Below are 20461 nucleotides of genomic sequence, written 5' to 3' on the forward strand. Positions count from 1 at the left end.
GGCGATGGTTTAGCTCGTAAGAAAGGATCACCAGTTGTTCTTAACTTGCGAACAGCTTTATGAAACAGCCCCCAGGTATTTAGCAAACAAAATACCTTGGTGGGGTTTCATACAGCTGCTGGTAAAGTTCCACATGACTATAGGAATGACTGGAACATGATCGAAGCTGCATGAGGATATATCATTTAGCACAAGAAGGGGTCACCAGTCGTGACTGGAACATGTTCTTAGGTGATAGTCAGTTACATAGGGATATATCATTTAACACAAGAAAGGGTCACCAGTCGTGTGTAAAGCCATGTTGAAAGTCATCCATACCTTACGAACAGCTTTGTGAAATGACCCCAAAACATTATTATGCACTCATTCTGCGAGAGATTTCATACGGTTCAGGGCATGGATACCAGGTGGGCGTTTCATAATGCTGTTCGTAAGCTAAGAGCACCTTTAAAGGAGAATGAAACCATTGGAACAAGATAGCTTGTGTGAAAACAGAAAAATCAAAGAAACAGATCAACAAAAGTTTGAGAAAAATCGGACAATAAATGAGAAAGTTATGAGCATTTAAATATTGCAATCACTAATGCTATGGAGATCCTCCCATTGGCAATGTGACAAGGATGTGTGATGTCACTGATGAACAACTCTCCCCATTACTTTAGTATATATTTCACTTGAATTGCCTCTTTTATCACATCTATCCATAGATCATGTGTTCTTTCTACATGAGGGCATGTAATACATAATTTTTTTTAAAATACATCATGGATAAAGAGTTTGTATCATCATAAGAAAAGGCAAAAAGACATTTTGAGGGTATTTTATAGTCCACCAAAAGGAAAGTTGTTCATCAGTGACATCACACATCCTTGTCGCATTGCCAATGGGAGGATCTCCATAGCATTAGTGATTGCAACATTTAAATGCTCATAACTTTCTCATTTATTGTTCGATTTTTCTCAAACTTTCTTTATTCTTATTCTTTGATTTTTCTGTTTCTACACAAGCCTATTTGTTCCCAAGGTTTCATTCCCCTTTAAGAATGACTGGTGATTCTTTCTTGTGGGTAAATGGTATTTACCATTAAATGTTCATTGGTGATCATTTAGTGCACAAGAAGGGTTCACCAGTTGCTCTTTATTATAAAGTCGCTCTTATCTTACAACAGCTTTATGAAACGGCCTCCCGGATTTTATTCAGTGTGCATGCAGCTTTAGATGTGATATAACTATCTTCCAGGATGTGCTTCAAGAAATAAGCAGCTTTAGAGGAAATACAGAGGGTTGAAGTATATGTGAAAGGCAGCATCCAACTTACTTAAGATGACTTAAGACACTGGTATGGCCCCTCTTGGATTCATCAAGTAGTGTAAAATTAGAGAGAAAGACGTGATTGTCACAAATGTAAGGATCTGATATTGCACCAAGATTAATCGACTTAATTTCATGATTGCAAACCTTCAAGTTATAAGCCCTTGAACTTGACAATATTTTGAATCGGTCCACTCCAGAAACATTACTGCATTATTATTGTAAGGATTAGTCTGATGTTGAAGAGAACTTGATGAGAACTTTTGCTTGGTCCATCCCAGATACCATAGCACCATGGGTCGTAGAGAAGTAGGATTTATGGCATGCTTCACCAGCAAAGAGAAGAACAGGCACCTGAAATTAAAATAGAAAAATAATTCAAGAAGGTGACTTACAAATAGAAAATACTTATAACAGAGAAATGAGTTGAATATCTAGTTATATTACATAGGTTACGTAAATTTGAATCAGTGATAGGTCAATTCGCCATCACGTGATCATAGCTGCCAGGATCGCATTTGTTATATTCTAGGTTTTGATGTCACCTCAGTGAAAATAATTGCGCTGTAATGTAAACTGAAGAGTTATATTAACTGAGGTGACGTCGCTCGCTGCTTATAAGTTGCATAATCAGGTGGTTTACTTGAATTACAGGCTAGTGTTTACACGTTGATTGCATAAAGAACATGCTTCTTGTATTTTTCCCTAACTTTTCAATTATAAAGAAGATGGATCAGAGCTGCAGCAAGCATTTCGAGTTGATCATAAAGCCACATCACAAATTCTGATGGCAAATCTACATAGACTATATATTATGACAGATATTGCCTTGTCTATCTTTTTAATAAATAACATTTCAACTCCCCACTGATGCTACATGTATATTTTTCACCTTGGAGAATATTTTTCCCTCAGCGCTGCATGCTTAAGGCAAATTATAATCCCTTGGGCGAGACATAACTCTGTCAGGGAAATGAAATGTTACATTCAATCTCAAGGTAGGCAATATCTGTACATCAATTGGGGTAACAGAGACATATAACACATATCTTAACAAATTTTGAAGAGGGAAAATTGAAAAATTATCAATTGGCACGCTTCCCCATCAAAGAGATGTACAGGTACCCGAAATGAAAATAGAAAATTAAAGATATAGATATCTGCTCAATTTTAACATGGTTACATGTAATTCTCTGACAAATTCATCACTGACAAAGTAAAAGTTCTGATGTAAAGAGTGGATTCTAACCTTCTGTCCATGTCTAGTTTGTTGGCTGTAGACAGGTCTTTGGAATGCTTCAGTCTCCTTGCCTGATCCCTCCACCGGTAGGAAGGCTCCATATGACCCTCGCTGAAACCGATTCCCTTTCCATCTGGTGCAGAGAACCTTTTCAGGCTCTGGTATGGATGGGTCATTCAAGAACTTTCTCAATATTGCTGTACAACGCTGTTAACAAAGACAAGAATGCATATGTAGATTTGCTTTAATAAGACAGTTTAGTTTATCTAATAATCTATTCATCTTTTATTCAGCACTTTCAATATCACAGTCAGCAATCATATGTTTTAAATCCCATTTGTTCCTGTTGAACGGGGGTGACTGGATTCACGTCAAACTTGTGGCAATCAACCTTGCCTCCTCCCTCCACTTTACAAGATTCAGTGCATCCTACATCCTGAACCCATACCTCACTACTATGTACGTTTTTTCCATGCCATCATCGGCCATGCCCCCTTACCCTACTATGTACGTTTCTTCCATGCCATCATCGGCCATGCCCCCTTGAGCCACCTATCTTGAATTTAAAAGCCAATAGCCCTCTCAGTCTTTCTACATGTACATGTAGGCACATACCCAAAATACCCCATTTGCCTGACCATATACCAACCGGTCCGTTGTTTCTTTAAAACCCACCGTCTGCATCAAGTTCTCAGTAAGGATAGGCTTTCAATGATGTAAGAGTGCAATGGAACATTTAAAAAAAGAAGCATCTTATTAAACACCCTCTCAATTTGGTGGATTCACAATATGGTGCACGACCTATTGGCTGCAGCAGACAAGCCAAAATTCAAAATGCCACATGAGAAAAAATTGACACCTGTTGCCCACGCTAGTGCATGCATGCAAATGCGATTATGCTGCGCTGGCCGATGCGGTTTGGCCTGCTTGCATATGCCGTTTATCGGGATTCATGTGGTGGGAGAGAAATTTGCCGAATATTTCTTTGCGAAATTTAGACCGTTTTTCGGTGAGTTCTTCCTCCACTTTTGCCACATGGTTTCCATTTTTGAAACGTCAGTCACATTACAGTAGACTAGCACTGTGCGCTGCCTGCGTTTGCGCGCAATGTCGACCCTGAAGTGAGAAATTGCCCGTCAGCTGCAACCAATAGATGGTGCACTGTATTGTGAATCCAATGAATTAACCCATTGGCTACTGGATTCTGTCGATCCCTGCTAAAGGATGATAGGAATTACAGAATTCAGTAATTGAAATCAAATTTCAGACTCACCTGTCCAGTTTCTTCATCAGTCAACGTCTCCATGTAATCCGCTCCACGTCCGTACACCCATCCCAAGAGGATATCATCATTCTTATCTTCAACATCAAACCCGGTCAGCATCCGGTAGAATTTCTCCTTCTCTTCCTCCTCAGATTCATCCTGATTTGGTGACTCCCACAGAACCTGAAGGCCAAAGTCTTCTGAGGTCCAAAATGGTCTCTTGTACCTTTGTTTTGAAAAAATGAATGGATTATTTGATAAAAAAATCACAAAGTACCACATCACTGTGTAATGAATCCCCCTCCAGTTTTCATTCCTTTTCTCTTCTCTTTTTTTTTTTTGGGGGGGGGGTAGTATTACAGGGTGTAGAGTAATACAAGGTCATCAAAGGCCATGGCAAAGAATGCCCTGATGATTGGCCTCAATGTCCGTAGTATTCTTGGCCAGAGATATTTTTGGGTGTCCTTTTAATTTCGTAACAATTTCTGCTCTTTAGAAATGTGCCCTAAAGAAAAGCCACCTTGTCCTATGAATATCGACATTTAATGCCTGGAATCGAAATATTTCATTACATCCCATTCCCATACCCAATTAGGGTTCATAAATATTCCTTTATCATTTTCATTTTATTTTATGCAGGTGGTAACATATTATTAAACTTCATATTGCCTTTATAGGGTGATTACATATTATTTACATGTAAATTCACATTATCCATAGGGTTATATGTATTTATGTTATTGAATTTGATATTAGCTTATTTGTCATTTCTACAGCTGATCCACTCTCCCTTTATTACTGCCAACATAATCATGCATATGTGTAGTCAATATTCTTTGCAATATCAAATACATGCATATTTCATAATACCTTGTTATGCTGGTCAACTTATACCATTAACAAATATCCACAAACCTTCCATTATCTTATTACTAGATCTCATATCCCCTTAAAGTAAATAATATACAAACTCATACCCTTGCATATCTGAAAGTAGAGATGATTATTCAGTGCACATATTCCATTTCATAACCCCTTTTATAAACTGGGGGATTCTCATAAAATTACTTTTATTTGTGGTGATTACATTATTATTCCATTTTACATACCTTTCTTTTTATTTCCTTTGTATTTCCTTTAATATATAATTACAAGTGTAACACAATCATATAATATCATATCCCTTCAGCTTGAGCTGTGAGTCAATTACCGGTATACAAACAAAGTAAAAACAAAATGAATACATGAAAAATATCCACTAAATTTTCATCAAACATTTTCCATTAAGATAAACATTGCAAATTTGCAATAGGCAGTATTTGGTGTATGAGTTTTAAAACAAAACTGGTAAGTACTTAAGTAAGGCAATGAATTACCCAGCCTACTCAAAATAGATACTGTAAAAAATGAACTGTGAGTTTAAATAATCTGAATTTACCTAAAAATTCAAAAGCACACATTTTTTTATTTTCAAACCTGAAAATACAAATTTTAAGTATATGTTCAAGTATAAATTTAATTATGATTGGATACTTTGTCCCAAAGTTCATATTTTTTGTTACTTACTTCATGAAGATCTTGTTGACAGTTCCATAGGGGAATATTCTGATTGCATCAAGCTTGTCTTCAGGCAAGGGAGGCTGGAAGAGAGTATCAACATTCTCCTTGAGAAACCCAATAGAAGCAGTCACTATCACATGATTGCAGAGGAAAGTTCTCCCATCTTCACAAGTTACCATGACAACCGCATCATCCTTCTCATCATCCAGGGCAACATCATTTGTATCATGACACTTGGCGTACTGTATCCTTGATACAGGGGTGTTGTAGTGGATACTGTCTGCCGGGATGTCCTCAAGAAGTTTCTCCAAGATACCTTGGTAGCCTTTCCGGCCGAGGGTGGTGTAGTAGTCCCCTTCCAGCTCCTCATAGTTGACATAGCTTCTGAGCTGAACATCCTGAAGTGTGTTTGATCCAATATCCATACACTCCATTCTACAACAGTGTTCATACATCAGCCAGTACTGCCTGTACTCCTTCGTGTCGCTGATGACACCATGCTGCTTCAGCTCCTCTGCAAATCCCTGAGCTACCGCTTCATCTACACATTTCCTTTGGTCGATGACTACTTCCGGTCGCTCGCACTCAGCAAGCTTCTTGTCCAGGGCATCGGCATACATCTTCTTTGCTCTGACAACCAGTTTGGTGTCAATGCACTCTCCGGATTCTGTCCTAAATTGATTTTCTTCCACGCTGCTGTAGTTATACCACTTTGCTTCACTTTCATCAAAAATGGAAGAGTATGATGGGGAAGACACGCTGTCATCTGATGAAGATGATGAGCTGTCATCAGAATACTGTGTCGAAAAAATCATAGATGATACTTTCAAAGAATGATAATAGTGACCTTGACACTCATCTTCATCAATTCATGTACAGATTAAATTGTTGCTCATTGGTTATATCAGCTAATGTTTATAATATAGAGAGTCTAATTAACACAAACTAAAGCCCGGCTCACACTATGCGAATCGTTGCGATCCGATTTTCAAAGATATCATAATAACATCTGACATGAACATTCCAATTACGATAATAAAATCTAAGCGATCCGAAGTCAGAATACAATGTAGTTGTAGAATTACTGAAATCAAAATTCAATGTAGTTTGAGCCTCGATGTAGGAATAAAAGCAAATTCAATTCAAAATTGTATTAATGACATCATCATCGGCTGCGATTTGAAGCTGATTTGGACTTTACTCTAACCATAGAGCTTGCCGCAAAGCAAAATGATGATTTCATTATACCGAACATTACGCCAAACTTTCTTTCAGGAAAATGCAAAATGTGATTTATTACAAAATAATGTTGTATCAGATCGCACAGTGTGAGACAGAGATGCCAAGTTTAAAGACCAGCTACGCGCGAGATTTTACATGATTCGGCATGAGATAAAAGAAATTGTGTATAATGGGGATAGGCTGTGATACATGTTAGAAAGAGATTTGCAGGAGTCTCACGACATAATTCTCGAGACGTAGCCTGTCTGGTCAAATTAGTAGCATTCTGGGACAACTGCAACACTAAAAAAAAAGGAAAAAATAAAAACAAATTGACAGAAAAGTCTGCATTCTTACTAAAGTTGGAAAAATGGCATCCCTGCAAGTTAACCACCTTAAACTTAATTGTTAGGAACCTGGCATAAAAGTCACAGGCAGATAAGATGTCTATGCCACTTTTCTACAGCAAACAAACTTCAAGGACTGTTGCATCAAAGTTACTACAGGTGTATTATGGTAACTTTGCCATCCAGTGGTAACTACCATGGCAACGCTGATCAACAGCCAATCAGAATCAAGGATTCCATGCAAGTTAACATTGGATAGCAAAGTTACAATATTAATGGTAACTTTTCTACAACACAGAACACAAGGGTACTTACACTGAGAAGGTCATGCTTCTTTGCTAGCTCATACACAGGGCTTCCCTTTGTACCATGAAGCCAATTGGCTCCAAGTTCTATTGCACGAGAACCTAGGGAAAGGAACAGAAAATAGTAGCCTACTCAAAATTTTCAGGTTACAAATATGGATTACAAAGCAAACTCAAATGATTTCTTTAGTTTAATAAACCCCCGTCAGACATGAAGGAGAAGACAATTAGAGGACATGTATGCCATTTTCATGGGCGAAAATCTCTCCCCAAAGGTAGGGGGGGGGGGAACCAGGGGCTGGAAAATTTGACAAGAATAAAAAAAAGGTTATCACCCCACATGTAAGTAATTTTGACCAAAATAAATTTGACAAACAAAAAAAAAGGTACTTTTGGAAGGTGGGACACGTCCCCCCTTGGATTTCCGCCCATGGCCATTTAACTTTGTGATAGCTACATAGGCCTACAATAGACTTCAGGGGGACATCCTACTACATGCATACATGTATATTGTTGAAATCATGAAAGAAACCAAGCACTGAACAGCAGGGTTGGGCTCAGTTACTTTCTTCAATTACAATTACCAGTACATAATTTAAGAAATGTTCAATTACAATTACCAATTACTTTTGCCAATTACAATTTCAATTTCTTTCTATAAAAGTCATAAATGAAATCACTTTGTATTCTGTATGTATAAGCACCACCTATTTCAACACAACTCTAAGTTACAGAGAAACTGAAAACGTGAAGGTTTAATTATTAAAAGAGCACAAATTCTGCCTACTACACTCTTTGCGCACCAGAATCGGTAGACTAGCTTAACCGGAGTAATATAGGAGTGCCTTGAGCACCTACATGTAGCAAGGTGGATACGTGCCCTATACAAATCCTATATTATTATCATTATTATTATTTGATGCTGAAGCAGTTGACATAAAAAAGGTCATGAAATCAAACAATGAATTAAGTAAATTTATTGTAAAGTAATTGAATGTAATTAAAAGCAATTGACAGTAATTGAAGTCAATTACATTTTATCAATTATAATTACTTTCCCTTTCAAAATTTCAATTACTAAAAAAATGTTATTAATTACGTAATTGATCAAAATTACCTTGTAATTGAGCCCAACCCTGCTGAAGAGAAATCATTAATAATTTTTTTAAAATCAACATCATAAACGATTTTAAAAAATCAGACTGAAATAACAAAATTTCAGTATATATGCCTACCAGATTCCCAATTCAAATAGATCCTACATCATTAGTCCTTTCTTTACCACAGAACATTCTATGGCCCATATTCTGAAGTCAGGTTTAACTTAGACCATGGTCTAACTCTGTGCTAAAATTATGGCAAGCCAAAAGTGTCAAAATTTTTATGTTTACTGTGCCCTTTCCTGATTCATCGATGGTGAAGACAATCATCTATTTATATTTCCTACACAATTATGACTGATTTGAGAGCCAAATGAGGTGAAATAATATATCTCTACTGTTAGTGATTTATGCAACAATTGGCTCTCCATACTTAAACCACAACTTTAAACTGGAGTTTAAGTTAAACCCGACTTCAGAATATGGGCCTATAAGTTTAGACTGATTTCAAGCCAATCATAAGAAGTTCCTTACCGAATCCTTTAAGAGTCTGGATGCTCCCACCACAGGTTGGCATTGCTTCCAGGATGGTGACGTCATAGCAACCCGACTTACAGAGCTCCACCCCTGCAGACAGACCCGCCATACCGGCTCCAACTATCACAACTTTCCGTCTTTCCCCTGCCATTACCACCTAAAATAGATTGAAATAAAAGGAAATACCCTGATAAAGCTTAACAAATGACTGTACATACAATGTACATGTATATTCAGGCCTGTATGGGATAAAGTTGCTTGCACTGATGCACATAATGATTAATGCCATCCAGACGAGGTGCTACAAGGGCTCAGTCACTGCCCTTCACTTTCAATTCAATAAGTTCCTGCATTTAGTTCCTATCGATAACAAAATTCAAGTTCATTTCCTTCTTAAATGAAAAACTATAAACAAAGTTCAGTTCCATTGCAAAGTCATGACTGCATTCATTCATAGTGTGTGTAGTTGTGTACTGAACCTGCTCATTTCAATCTACTTGTTTGAATTTCTTTTTGATTCTTTTAACCCATAGTATACCAGAACCAAGTACTCCCTGTACAAAGCCTTTGTCCATTGCACGCATGCAGACAGGGGCGTCGATCCATTTTTCAGATTGGGGGGGCAAAATCATGAATCAAAGTTCCAAAGGCGCTTGACCACAAAACAAGCGCACTCACACACACACACATAGACTTATATATGTATGTATACACACACACATATATATATATATATATATATGTATATATAATATAAATAAGGTACCTTATATGCTCTGCTAGATAGCATTGAGCACTTCGCACAATCATTGGTATCGACACATCCAAGGATATATACATATATGTATATATATGTTTATAATATATAACTCATGAGAAAGAAATTAATGAGAGCGCGAAGCACAAGCTAGAAATTTTTTAGTATACAAACAGACCTGAAAACAGGAAAAAGGTACCAGTTTAGGACTGTAGTAACTCATGAGGAGGTTACGTACATGTATCTCACTACACAGATAATGCGAGTGCCGAGAGCGAGCTGAAATTTCTTTATATATTCTGACCAGACAGCTTGATATTCTAAGTATTTTTCAATGATTAAGATGGGTATCTAAAAAACAACATATATGCAAGCACGAAACGCGCGAGCTGAAAATTTTGATATTTCGATTTGAAAGAAATTGACAGCTTAATGGACGTTTTTAATAAAGAACAAGATATATATCCAATAAACGATTATTGCAAATTGAAGCAGGAATTCTTTAAAGGTTTAGAACTGAAAACGAGACATTCTGTTCATCTATTTAATTGTGAAAAGTATGAGTTTTTGCTAAAGAAATGATGCGAAGCGCGAGCTGAAAATTTTTTATATTCCAATCTAAAAAGCGGACATCTTGAGCACGATTTCGATGAAAGAGCGAGTTGTGTATACATGTCAATCTCGCTTTCCGATTTCTGTGTTACATTACTTAATCTTATTTTATTTTTGCACAATCAGGAATTATTGGGGGGGGAAAACGTTTGGAAAGCGCATGTTGTATACTGTACGCGGCAATCAAAAGACCGAGCTCGTACCACATGAGCATATTTTGCATCAAAATTGATAAATTTTTTAGGTGTCATATAAACATTTTCATTCGTGCAATGGAGAGAAGGGGAGAGAATACTTCATTTGGTGAAAGATGATCCATTTTGATTTAACGAGGCGTAGCCGCGTTGAATGGATGGATCATTTCATCTTTCACCTCATGAAGTATTATCTCCATTGCACTCATAAACATTCATCCTACTGGCAAAGTGCAAGGTAATCAAATCATGTACGCTGCTGAAAATTCATTGTTCAAGTCATACATACGCCATAGCTACTGTGTGCATGACCTACATAACAACTTAAAGGGGAATCCTACCCAAATAAAAACTTGTTTTTATAGGAAAAAGAAAAATCAGGCAAGTTGACAGCTAGGTGAAAGTTTGAACAATATCGGACAAACAATAAAAAAGTCATGAATTTTTAAAAGTTGTAAATATTGGTAATCACTATATCCATGGAAACTTCAAATTGGCGGCATATGTGATGTCGTAGTGATGTAAGGCAAGGACTACTCTTTCATGTACTCCAATACATAAAATGGCTTAAATGTTATTTTTCACAAAAGTTTTATCTGAAATTATACTTTTCTTTGATGGGACATAAAACAATATTCTACCTGGATTATATTTACATTACTGCCCTAGGGGAATGGGTACTTAGGAGAAAACCACAAATCCCTGATAATTTTACATGACCTGTGGGAAAGTTGTCCTTGCCCCTTGTCATTATTTACTTACCCAGTTGCCAATTTGAAATCTACATGTACATAGTCTAATACCCTTTTCATAAACCTATCCTCCAATTAGCCGCCTAAGAGTAATGCGGATAATTCAATAAAAATTGCGTTCATAAACTACGAAAATAAGCCGCATTATTTTTACGAGCGCCCGTCCTGAAAAAGGGGGATAATCGCCATGACAACTGGACACGCCCCCTCCGATGCGGTTGTGTTGGAAAAGGGTGACCTTGTGACCGCACCATGGCAATTATCCGCATAATTTGGAAATGCGTTCATAAACTCAAAATCTTGTCCCGATGCTGCTATTATGCGGATAATAGCAGCATCAGAGTAATGCGGATAACTCTTGTCCTCCTCCAATTTTACGACCAAATTATGCTGCTATTAGCCGCCTAATTCATTTTAATGGGGTTTATGAAAGGGGTATTAATGATCTCAATTTCAAAACAGCTATAACTTTTTTTCAAACTTTCACAATTCTGTTTAGTTGATTTTTCTCCTTCCCAACACAACATTTTATGGCCAAGGGTGGATTCCCCTTTAACATTTTACAAGCTCTGCTCAGGAACGAACCTTTTTTTTGCACAAAGCAAAGTACAAAGTCCATAAAAAAGCCTATAGGCCTACGCAATAACAATAGTGTGGGATTTAAAAGTTGCCTATGATTGGAGTATACATTGTATCCAGAAAATACAAATATTTATTAATTCACTGAACAACTGTCATCTACAGAACTGTAACTGATAAAGCAAAACTTACAAACCAATATATACGCTTTGTTTTAAATAGGGCATGTACACTGTATAGATGAACAACGTATGGACACAATGTCAAGATATATAGGAAGATTTCGGAAATGGGAGGAGAGCACTGAGAATTCGACATTTAAGGAATAAGTGATTGAAGTGGTTGATCTCCGACCTTAGCGGAGGAAGAATACAGGAGAGAGAGAGATTAGACATGAAGGGTTATTCGGATTTAAAATATTGTAACCACCGTTGTTTTTTTCTAATTTTGGGGCTTCTCAACTGCATCCCATCTCCTCTTCCGGGAAAAAGCAATTATTTCAATGCAGTATATATCAATTGATTATGCAATGAATCAGATGACACAATGTCATAATGTACCGTGGAAGTACTTAGGCAAATTGCATATATGGATGATCTTTCCATAAACTGGAAGTGCCCCCCCCCACACACACACAATTAGAAATTACCATAAAATAGCACCCAAAGTGGTTTAGCTTTGAGTGCTCACTTCATTCAGTTGTGATTGGGATGGCCAAAAAATTAAACAAAGAACAGAAACATAACACAGTCTAGTAACAAAGGAGATATTTATATTCATAGTGAGATTGTACTCAAAACAAAGGTTTAAATTACATGACAGCACTATTAAAAATGCAATTTTTTAGGTGGAAAGTCATCATGTACTGGGAATTTTCATTGCGCATAAAATAAATGGCAGGGTCAGTATCTAAAAAAAAAAAATAGAATACTCACTACCATGACAACAGAGATAGTCCTAATGCTAACCTTACAAATCGTATACCCATTTGTTATGTGTCCGGACGATCAATTTTGGAAAGTCATTGGAAAAATTTACAAGCTAAGTTTCATCAATTTTTTGTACAAAATGTTAGGAAATATTATAGAGAACAAAATAGAAGATGATTACAACTATTGAATATTTGAATTCATATTTTTAGTTCAATCCAAAGACCAAAAAAGAAGGCTTCAAAAATATGAAGTATCCAGACACCCGACCCCCCATTCTAAATATAGGCCCTAAATCAATTTTAAATGTTTGGCACAATACCGTCAAAACAAGAATTGAAGGAACATCATCATCAGCGTGCGTGTCAACTGAAAACTTTTGTGGAATAAAAATAAAATCATGCTTAAATCTTACGTTAAAGTTTTATTCCTGGCTAAAATAACAGTGTGAACATGATCATACACAGAGCAGAATAGCATTGCACAAAAAGCTACAGAAGTGCAGCATTTTGCATTTCCCACGCGGGGCCAGTGCGACAAAGAGCGGGCGAGAAACACGGCGACAAACAGGTCGACTCCCGAGCTGACTCAGCTCAGCACTGAGAATTAGAAATGAAATTCATTATTTCTTTCATCTACTCACGTTAAAATCAAAATCAAGGACTTTGGAAAGTATCTTCAATTCCAGATCCACGTCCACACTAACTTAAGATCTATGCACACTCTAATAACAGATGTGTAGCTACTTCAGTTAAAAAGAGAAGACAGATGCTCCAATTGATGGCAGGTGCTCTAGCTCTATCACTTCTATTGCGCAATGCGAGCCAGCTGATTCACCAGTCAGTGACAACAAAGCCTCACCGCACCAGTCACTATGCGTAATGTAGGGCGCACAAGGAAGGCGGCTGGTATGAATGGGAAAATTGAACGGAATTGTTTCATGTTGAATGTTAGGCCGTTACATTGATATGTGACAAATAAGTTTTATTATGATAGTTATAGGATATCCAATTCCAATTTTGGTGTATTACGGGAAGGTATATGGGTCTGAATGGTTTGGTTTGGGTTTCTTTAACGATTGAAACTACATAAAATAAACAAATTCATTGCATGATTTGATTTGATTTGATTTGTTTATATACCAACAATATTCACATGTTTACAGGTTATAAAACATATTGCAAAACAATTACACATGTATAAAAATACGATGGTAAATGGGACCAGAAAATAGCTCAAGTGCTAATCGAGCCTGGCCCCACAAATATTACAAAATACACACTTTTTAAGAAGGAATTTTTTTTTTTAAATAATTTTTAAATTGCAATATATTCCTGTAAAGTGTTTTCATCAACATTTTTTTTAAGGTGTTTTATCATCTACTGTAGACTCGCATATTGATGGTGTGAATTCATGGAAACAAATAAATTTTTAGAGAATTCCTGAATCTTTTTCTTGATTTGTTGATCAAATGATTACCGTATATGAACGGATGTAATATAAAATACAGAAATCATATCCGGGATCGTAGAGATATCTCTATTACTTAGATAAACCCATTTCAAATTGGCTTCCCCAGGGTCCCTTATGCATTTCTAAAACATAGTTCGTTTTTTCGACAGTGGCGTAATGATAAAAAATATTATGTGTGTGTGGGGGGGGGGGGGTGAGATATACAGTGTATGGCGGAAAAGTCCCAAAAAGCCGCGGCTACGAACGATCCGAGCGAGCATTTTTTTTTTACCTTTATGATACAGGCCTACAGGCCCTAAATATCAGATTTTGTGATAGATTAAAGGAGAGTGAAACCTTCTAACAAGCTAGCTTGTTTGAAAACAGAAAAATCAAAGAAACTTTATCAAGTTTGAGAAAAATCTGTCAAATAATGAGAAAGATATGAGCATTTAAATATTGCGATCACTAATGCTATGGAGATCCTCATGCATATTGGCAATGCGACAAAGACGTGTGATATCAGTTAAATTGCCTCTTTTATCACATCTTTCAATAGATCATGGGTTCTTTCTATAGGAGGACATGTAATACAGAGAATACATCATGGATAAAGAGTTTGTATCACCATACGAAAAAGCAAAAAGACACATTTTGGGGTATTGTATAGTCCATCAAAGGGAAAGTTGTTAAAATGTGACATCACACTTCCTTGTTGCATTGGAAAAAAAATGAAAATCCATAATTCATTGTTCGAAATGGATATGAAATGGAATACTCCGAATATTTGCTTTGCCCACTTCGTGGGCCCGGCAGCCACTGTGCAGTGCCAGATCGACGAGGCTCTATCGAACGCCAAACAGGGTAGCAACTCCCATCTTTTAACGTCTTTTGGTCTGACGCGGCCGGGGTTATAAATTTGAACCCCCGACCTCCCGGTTGTGAGACAGACGCTCTACCAACTGCGCCAACACACCGGTCTTTTTGCCAATAATAGAATCTCCATATTAATGATTGCAATATTTAAATGCTCATAACTTTTTAATTATTTTTCTGATTTTTCTCAAACTTTCGTTGATCTATTTCTTTGATTTTTCTTTATTGACACAAGCCTACTTGTTCCAAAGGTTTCATTCCCCTATAATTGACATAATTAAAAAACGATATCAAATTCTTCCTTCCTTTATTTTTTTTTCCAAATGAAACTTTTGGGATCCATGGCCTCAAGCCCACGACCCCCATATACTGTTTTGGGGTACGAAAGGGGCGGGCCAAGAGTCCGGGGGGAGGGCGGTAAAGTATATTGCTCAAGGCCCTATATAAACAAGGTTGCGACACCGGAAGTTGCCGTCATTTGCTCATGGAGCTTTTCAATAGTTCCAAACTCACCGAAGTTTGTGTACAAAGTCTATGAGGGAGATTTTTCGACAGCAAATTTCAGGTAATTACAATTGTTATTAAGAAAAACAAAATGATAGTTTTTAACGAGAATTTTATTTGCTTCATTTTGATATGATTGGTTTGCAATAATTTTGAATTTTAACATGCTTTTTTTACTAATTTTTAATAGTTCCAAGGCGTAAACATGACAGTAGAGATACGGTATGGGACTGGCAACCGTAGCCGGCAGTGCGGGTGGCTCAGTAGCCCGATATACGCTGTGGTTGTGTTTCCTGACGGGTTGGGTGTCCGGACTCCTGACATCTCCTTTCAATTTTGAAAAGTTTACAAGCAATGTCTTTGATTTTTTTTAGCACAGAATGTAAGAAAATATTATAAAGAACAAATAATGATGATGATAAGCATTATTCAATCTATATTTTTTGCTTATTTTCCTGAGAAGTGAGATAAAATATAAAAAAACAAGTGAGATAAACAACAAGTTCACAGCAAGCCTACAAATACAAGGCTTCATTTTTGAATTTTTCAGTGCACGGACACCAAACCCCTCATTGATGTTCCACAGATCTATAACAAATTTTCCTGAAAATGAATCCCAAATTTTCTGAATTCCTGGAATTTTCCATTTTGATTATTAATGAAAATCTGGCAATAATAATTAATACAGTGAGCCTAAATTTGGTCCAAGAAGTGACCAAATCAAGAAATTAAACATTATTTGTTCATCATGTCCTCTTGAAAAATAGAAAAAAGATTACGAAATGACGAGCGCAGAAAATTTTGAGCTTCGACGACGGAGCCTATGTCTGGATCCGGAGGAAGATCTAATGTTAGATCTAAATCTTTGTAAAATATTACATGAATATTAAGTTGCTACTGTAAATTGTCATTTAATTGTAATCATGGGCGGATCCAGGATTTTCCAAAAGGGGAGGCACATTTTCGTGAGGAAAAAAATTTGACATGCAGGACTTCACTTTCAAAGGGGGGGGGGGGGGGCACATTTCTGCATTTCTACATTACAATTTTAAATTTTGCTTCTCAAGGGGCCCCTCGTAATTTTTGGATTTTCCTGAATTTCCTGGAATTTTTTTCATTCTGGAACCTTTCCTGGAAAAAGTAAAAATTTCTTGAATTTCGGGAAGAGTGGAAGCACCCCATCCACTTGCACCCTCCAACCACTCTTTCTGTCTTGAGTCTATGCAACATTCATGTACAACGCTCACTCAAAAATTCAGATCCATCCAGTTATTTGTTTTCATTCTAGACTTAGAAATCTTTTTTTATTCACAAGAGTGCTAAAAAAACTTAATTTTGAGCATATTTTTGTGAGGCCCTCTGTGACTGATGTAGATCTTCATCTCCACAGACTCTCTTTTTAATCTGTTTTTAATTAGAAAAAAATATAAATTTCAAGAATTCAATTTAGTTTTGTGCCAAGGCATTTTTTTATGATGATGAATTCACTGTATAGTCAAAATTGACTGTTCCAAAATATCAAGTATTCATCCAGTCTAGATCAAGAGAAAATTGACACAGGTTACTAACTGCAGACAAGGTTATCACAACCTTGTGATAAAAGTGGTGTTAGCTTAGCACTGCATTTTTCTAAAGTGGTGTTAGACCACATGGATGTTTTTATATCACAACCTTGTAGTATTAGACAAGTGCCCCCATCATACCACTAGTTGCATGTCCGGACAGGTTGGGTATCTAGACCAAAAATTTCTTTGACTAGGCCAAGTAATTTGAAATGGTTTGGAATTAAAATCAATTCTTTGTAGTTTTTCAAAGAAACTTTAAAGGCCTAATTTAGCATACATGTACATGTAGACCTCTACTCTGTTGATATGTATGGTGTGATAAGTAATTACAAAAGCCAATGATAATACATGCTTAGTTGATGCACCAGACTTATCTAAGTTAGATCTAAATGTAGATTTTTTTCAATTTGATTGTGGACAATAAAATAGGCCCTAATTGCTGCTGATTGATCTGTTTTGGATGAAAGAAACTAGTGGATAAGCCCGTAAGCTGTGTAAGTATGATTGATTTCCATCATGATAGTAATAAGATGTGATTATATTACATACATGTAGGGCTACATTGTGCAATCAATCTTGTTTCCTTGAAATCTTCTCCTTTAAATCTTGCATCATGTATCATTCCGTTGTCTTCTGACCGCATTTTGTGCAATGTTGGATGAGTTCGACTCTCATGAAGTTCCAAATTTAAATTCAGAACTTTCATTGGTGGCAACAGCATAAAATGAGGGTCAATCTCTCACTCTCTACCTCTTGTTTCTTTTATTTCATATTTAGTATACATGTAACAATAATATAGTTGGATCATGCGTTAATTTAGATAGTTGTAAAGAGGTTGTTTTATTAAGCAAATACATTTTAATGCCAATATGAACTTTATATGGCATTGGATGGGTGAGGAAGTGTCATGGCCGCATTAGTCTGCAGGCACAGACCGAATGAAACTTGTTCTAAGTGTGGCTCCACGTAAAGACTAGCACATACAAAACTTGCTGTCTGAGCGAGGGCTTTCAGTACACAAGGCATGAGTAGGACGACAAGAACACACTTGTCGAAACGTCAAGATTGGGTGGTCCTTTTCAGGACCAACATTTGCCCAAGAAAGATATATGATGACCGTGAAACCTACTACACTATCTCAGATGTTTTTTGCTACCCTATTCTTCTTCGCCATGGAAACTTCCAGAAGTTACAACATCTGAGATGGTGGAGATGGAAGATTTTTCGTCTAGAAGATGTGCAAAGTATTGGCAGTGCAGAAATGAAAGTAATATTTAAAAAAAAGGAAGCTACATGCAAACCAACTGGATTACTAAACTCATTTGTCCATGTACTGACACCATGAAAGCATTTAGGGTTATCACTGGTCAGTGATGTTTGAATATGCCTCGTGAGAATTGAACTCACCCAGTACACAACAAAGAGTTTATAGCCAAATTGGTACTAGGCTAGACAGGAATAACCATTTCTGGGGAATTATTTAACAATTTCTGACACTTTACTAAGTGAGAGAAGCCAACGCAGTTCAGCAAAACAGCCAAAAATGCTTTTTGTCTAGTAATGTACTACATGTAGGCCTACTTGGGTATTTCACTTTCCTTTCGAATAGTTTTACATCACGGTGGCAACTATAACCCTGGCCTGTATCATATATGAAAATAAAATAAAGCATGATGATCTCGAGAGCAGCGAGGTACATGTATGTAAGGCATTGAAGTGGTATAAAATCCAAAGAACACCATGGTATGTTTTTACAGGGCATAAATGAAAGGGTAGAAATATTAAGAACGCTATAAAAAATTCTGTAGCAATAAGAATATAAGGGGAAACTAGCACTAGCCTTATTCTGGTGACAACTGACAAGACCACTTATCCAATGTAAAATTTTATGATATAAGTAACCTAACGTTATCCTCATTTAGTAAACCTTGTAAGTTGTGCTGTGTGGTGATTGAAATGAATAAGTATTTATTTACTTTCTTTTTTATGTTCTTTTGATCTAAACTGGATAAAGCACTTCATTATTTGGTTGAAGTGGTTGCAAATTCATTTTATGCATTTTATGCATTGGCCCCAAAATAAATTGAATTCTTGAAATTAATTTGTTCTTATTAAAATAAGGTTAGTGGAATACTGGAATTGAATATCTGCATTCTGCACAGCACTTATCTCACTTTCCATCAATTAATAGGCAATATACGTTTCATCTTCAAAATCTTCGAAATTCACAAGTTTGATTCAAATTGTCAAAGTTGATTTTAATATCAAATGAACATAATTCCCAATTAAGGATACCAATGATCTTTCTCATAACATGTTTGCATACATTTTTTGCCTGTACACTTTGTCATGTTTATTTTAACTCACTGCATACCAAAATAAATAGATCTATAGATCTATTTGGTATTATTAATAGATCTAGCAACATTTTTTGTTGTTCTTTTTTGTTAATGGGGCCACATTGAAACCACCAATTTGATGATATGGGCCGCCCTGTGGCCTATTTTTATTTAAATATCAGAAATAAAAACTTAAGGTCCCACTCAGCTCAGTCAAACTCAAACTAAAGACAAGCACAAAGATATGCTCAAATCATTCATGTTTTTGAGTGCTCTGGTAAAAAAAATCAAATTCAGCTAAATTCATAACGGCACAAAATCTACAATAAGAATTTAGGATATGAAACTAGTATTTATGGCACCACATGACATACCGGTACATCTAGGCTCTCGCTCTCCAGCGACCCGTGGGGGACAAGCAGAACCTTACATCCAGCCCGACAGTTCCGGGGGAAATTAGTGCAGCGTCCCGCTCGCTACAGCAGCAGTGAGCATTTACGGCGTGCGACGAACCCGGTTGCAATTTTTCAAATCAACGATATTTCACGTATTTTGTTATAAGATCGTACAAATTTGATAAATTTAGGTGGTCGCTAATATATTGATATGAACGTGCAGCGTTAAAATAAATTTCTAACGTCAATTTTCGATATAATTATAAAAAATGATTCAAAATTTTGCACGCATTTCCAATGGTAGCAGTCGACAAAAAGGCCCGGTTGGAACTATTTGAGATCCTTCAAATTTGACCTTTGACCCCTGTTGTCGCAACCTTGTTTATGCGTGCAAGACATAGGGCCTTGATATTGCTGTGCAAATGCGTGACCAAATTTTATTTCTAAACACACTGTAAACGAGTTTTTCTTCAGTCACGGTTTTCGCGGGCTTCATTTACACACTCATTTTCGTTCATAAATAAGTTGTTGTGTTGCTAGTCTTTAAAAAAAAAAATGTTTGATCCTGCGATTGACCATTGACCAGTCTTACAAACCCACCCTTTTCTTGAAAATCAGTTGAT

The 20461-nt window shown here is 36.6% G+C and overlaps 1 protein-coding gene across 2 annotated transcripts; it reads right to left on the minus strand.

Annotated features, from left to right (window-relative positions):
* Nucleotides 1-1123: 1123 nt before the first annotated feature.
* On the minus strand, nucleotides 1124-13495 carry LOC121430038 (peroxisomal N(1)-acetyl-spermine/spermidine oxidase-like). Of its 2 annotated transcripts, XM_041627307.1 has the most exons (8): nucleotides 13351-13495; nucleotides 13276-13279; nucleotides 8882-9041; nucleotides 7258-7349; nucleotides 5381-6171; nucleotides 3824-4040; nucleotides 2560-2757; nucleotides 1124-1664 (listed from the first exon to the last, which is right to left on the minus strand). In XM_041627307.1, the coding sequence occupies exons 3-8, from the start codon at nucleotides 9033-9035 to the stop codon at nucleotides 1539-1541; spliced, it is 1578 nt and encodes a 525-aa protein (XP_041483241.1). In that variant the 5' UTR covers nucleotides 9036-9041; nucleotides 13276-13279; nucleotides 13351-13495; the 3' UTR covers nucleotides 1124-1538. The 2 variants fall into 2 exon arrangements, with proteins under 2 accessions (XP_041483241.1, XP_041483242.1); XM_041627308.1 differs by lacking the exon at nucleotides 13276-13279.
* Nucleotides 13496-20461: the final 6966 nt, after the last annotated feature.

This window comes from Lytechinus variegatus, chromosome 16, assembly GCF_018143015.1.
Source record: "Lytechinus variegatus isolate NC3 chromosome 16, Lvar_3.0, whole genome shotgun sequence".
In the NCBI taxonomy this organism is placed as follows: Eukaryota; Metazoa; Echinodermata; class Echinoidea; order Temnopleuroida; family Toxopneustidae; genus Lytechinus; species Lytechinus variegatus.

What these genes read in the sequence shown, in the direction of transcription:
- LOC121430038 (XM_041627308.1), bottom strand. Translation starts at nt 9,035, where the DNA reads ATGGCAGGGGAAAGACGGAAAGTTGTGATAGTTGGAGCCGGTATGGCG. An exon ending in CCAGACTCTTAAAGGATTCG is followed by an intron (nt 7,350 to 8,881) that starts GTAAGGAACTTC and finishes TCCTTTCCCTAG; the next exon opens with GTTCTCGTGCAATAGAACTT. An exon ending in AGAAGCATGACCTTCTCAGT is followed by an intron (nt 6,172 to 7,257) that starts GTAAGTACCCTT and finishes TTTTCGACACAG; the next exon opens with TATTCTGATGACAGCTCATC.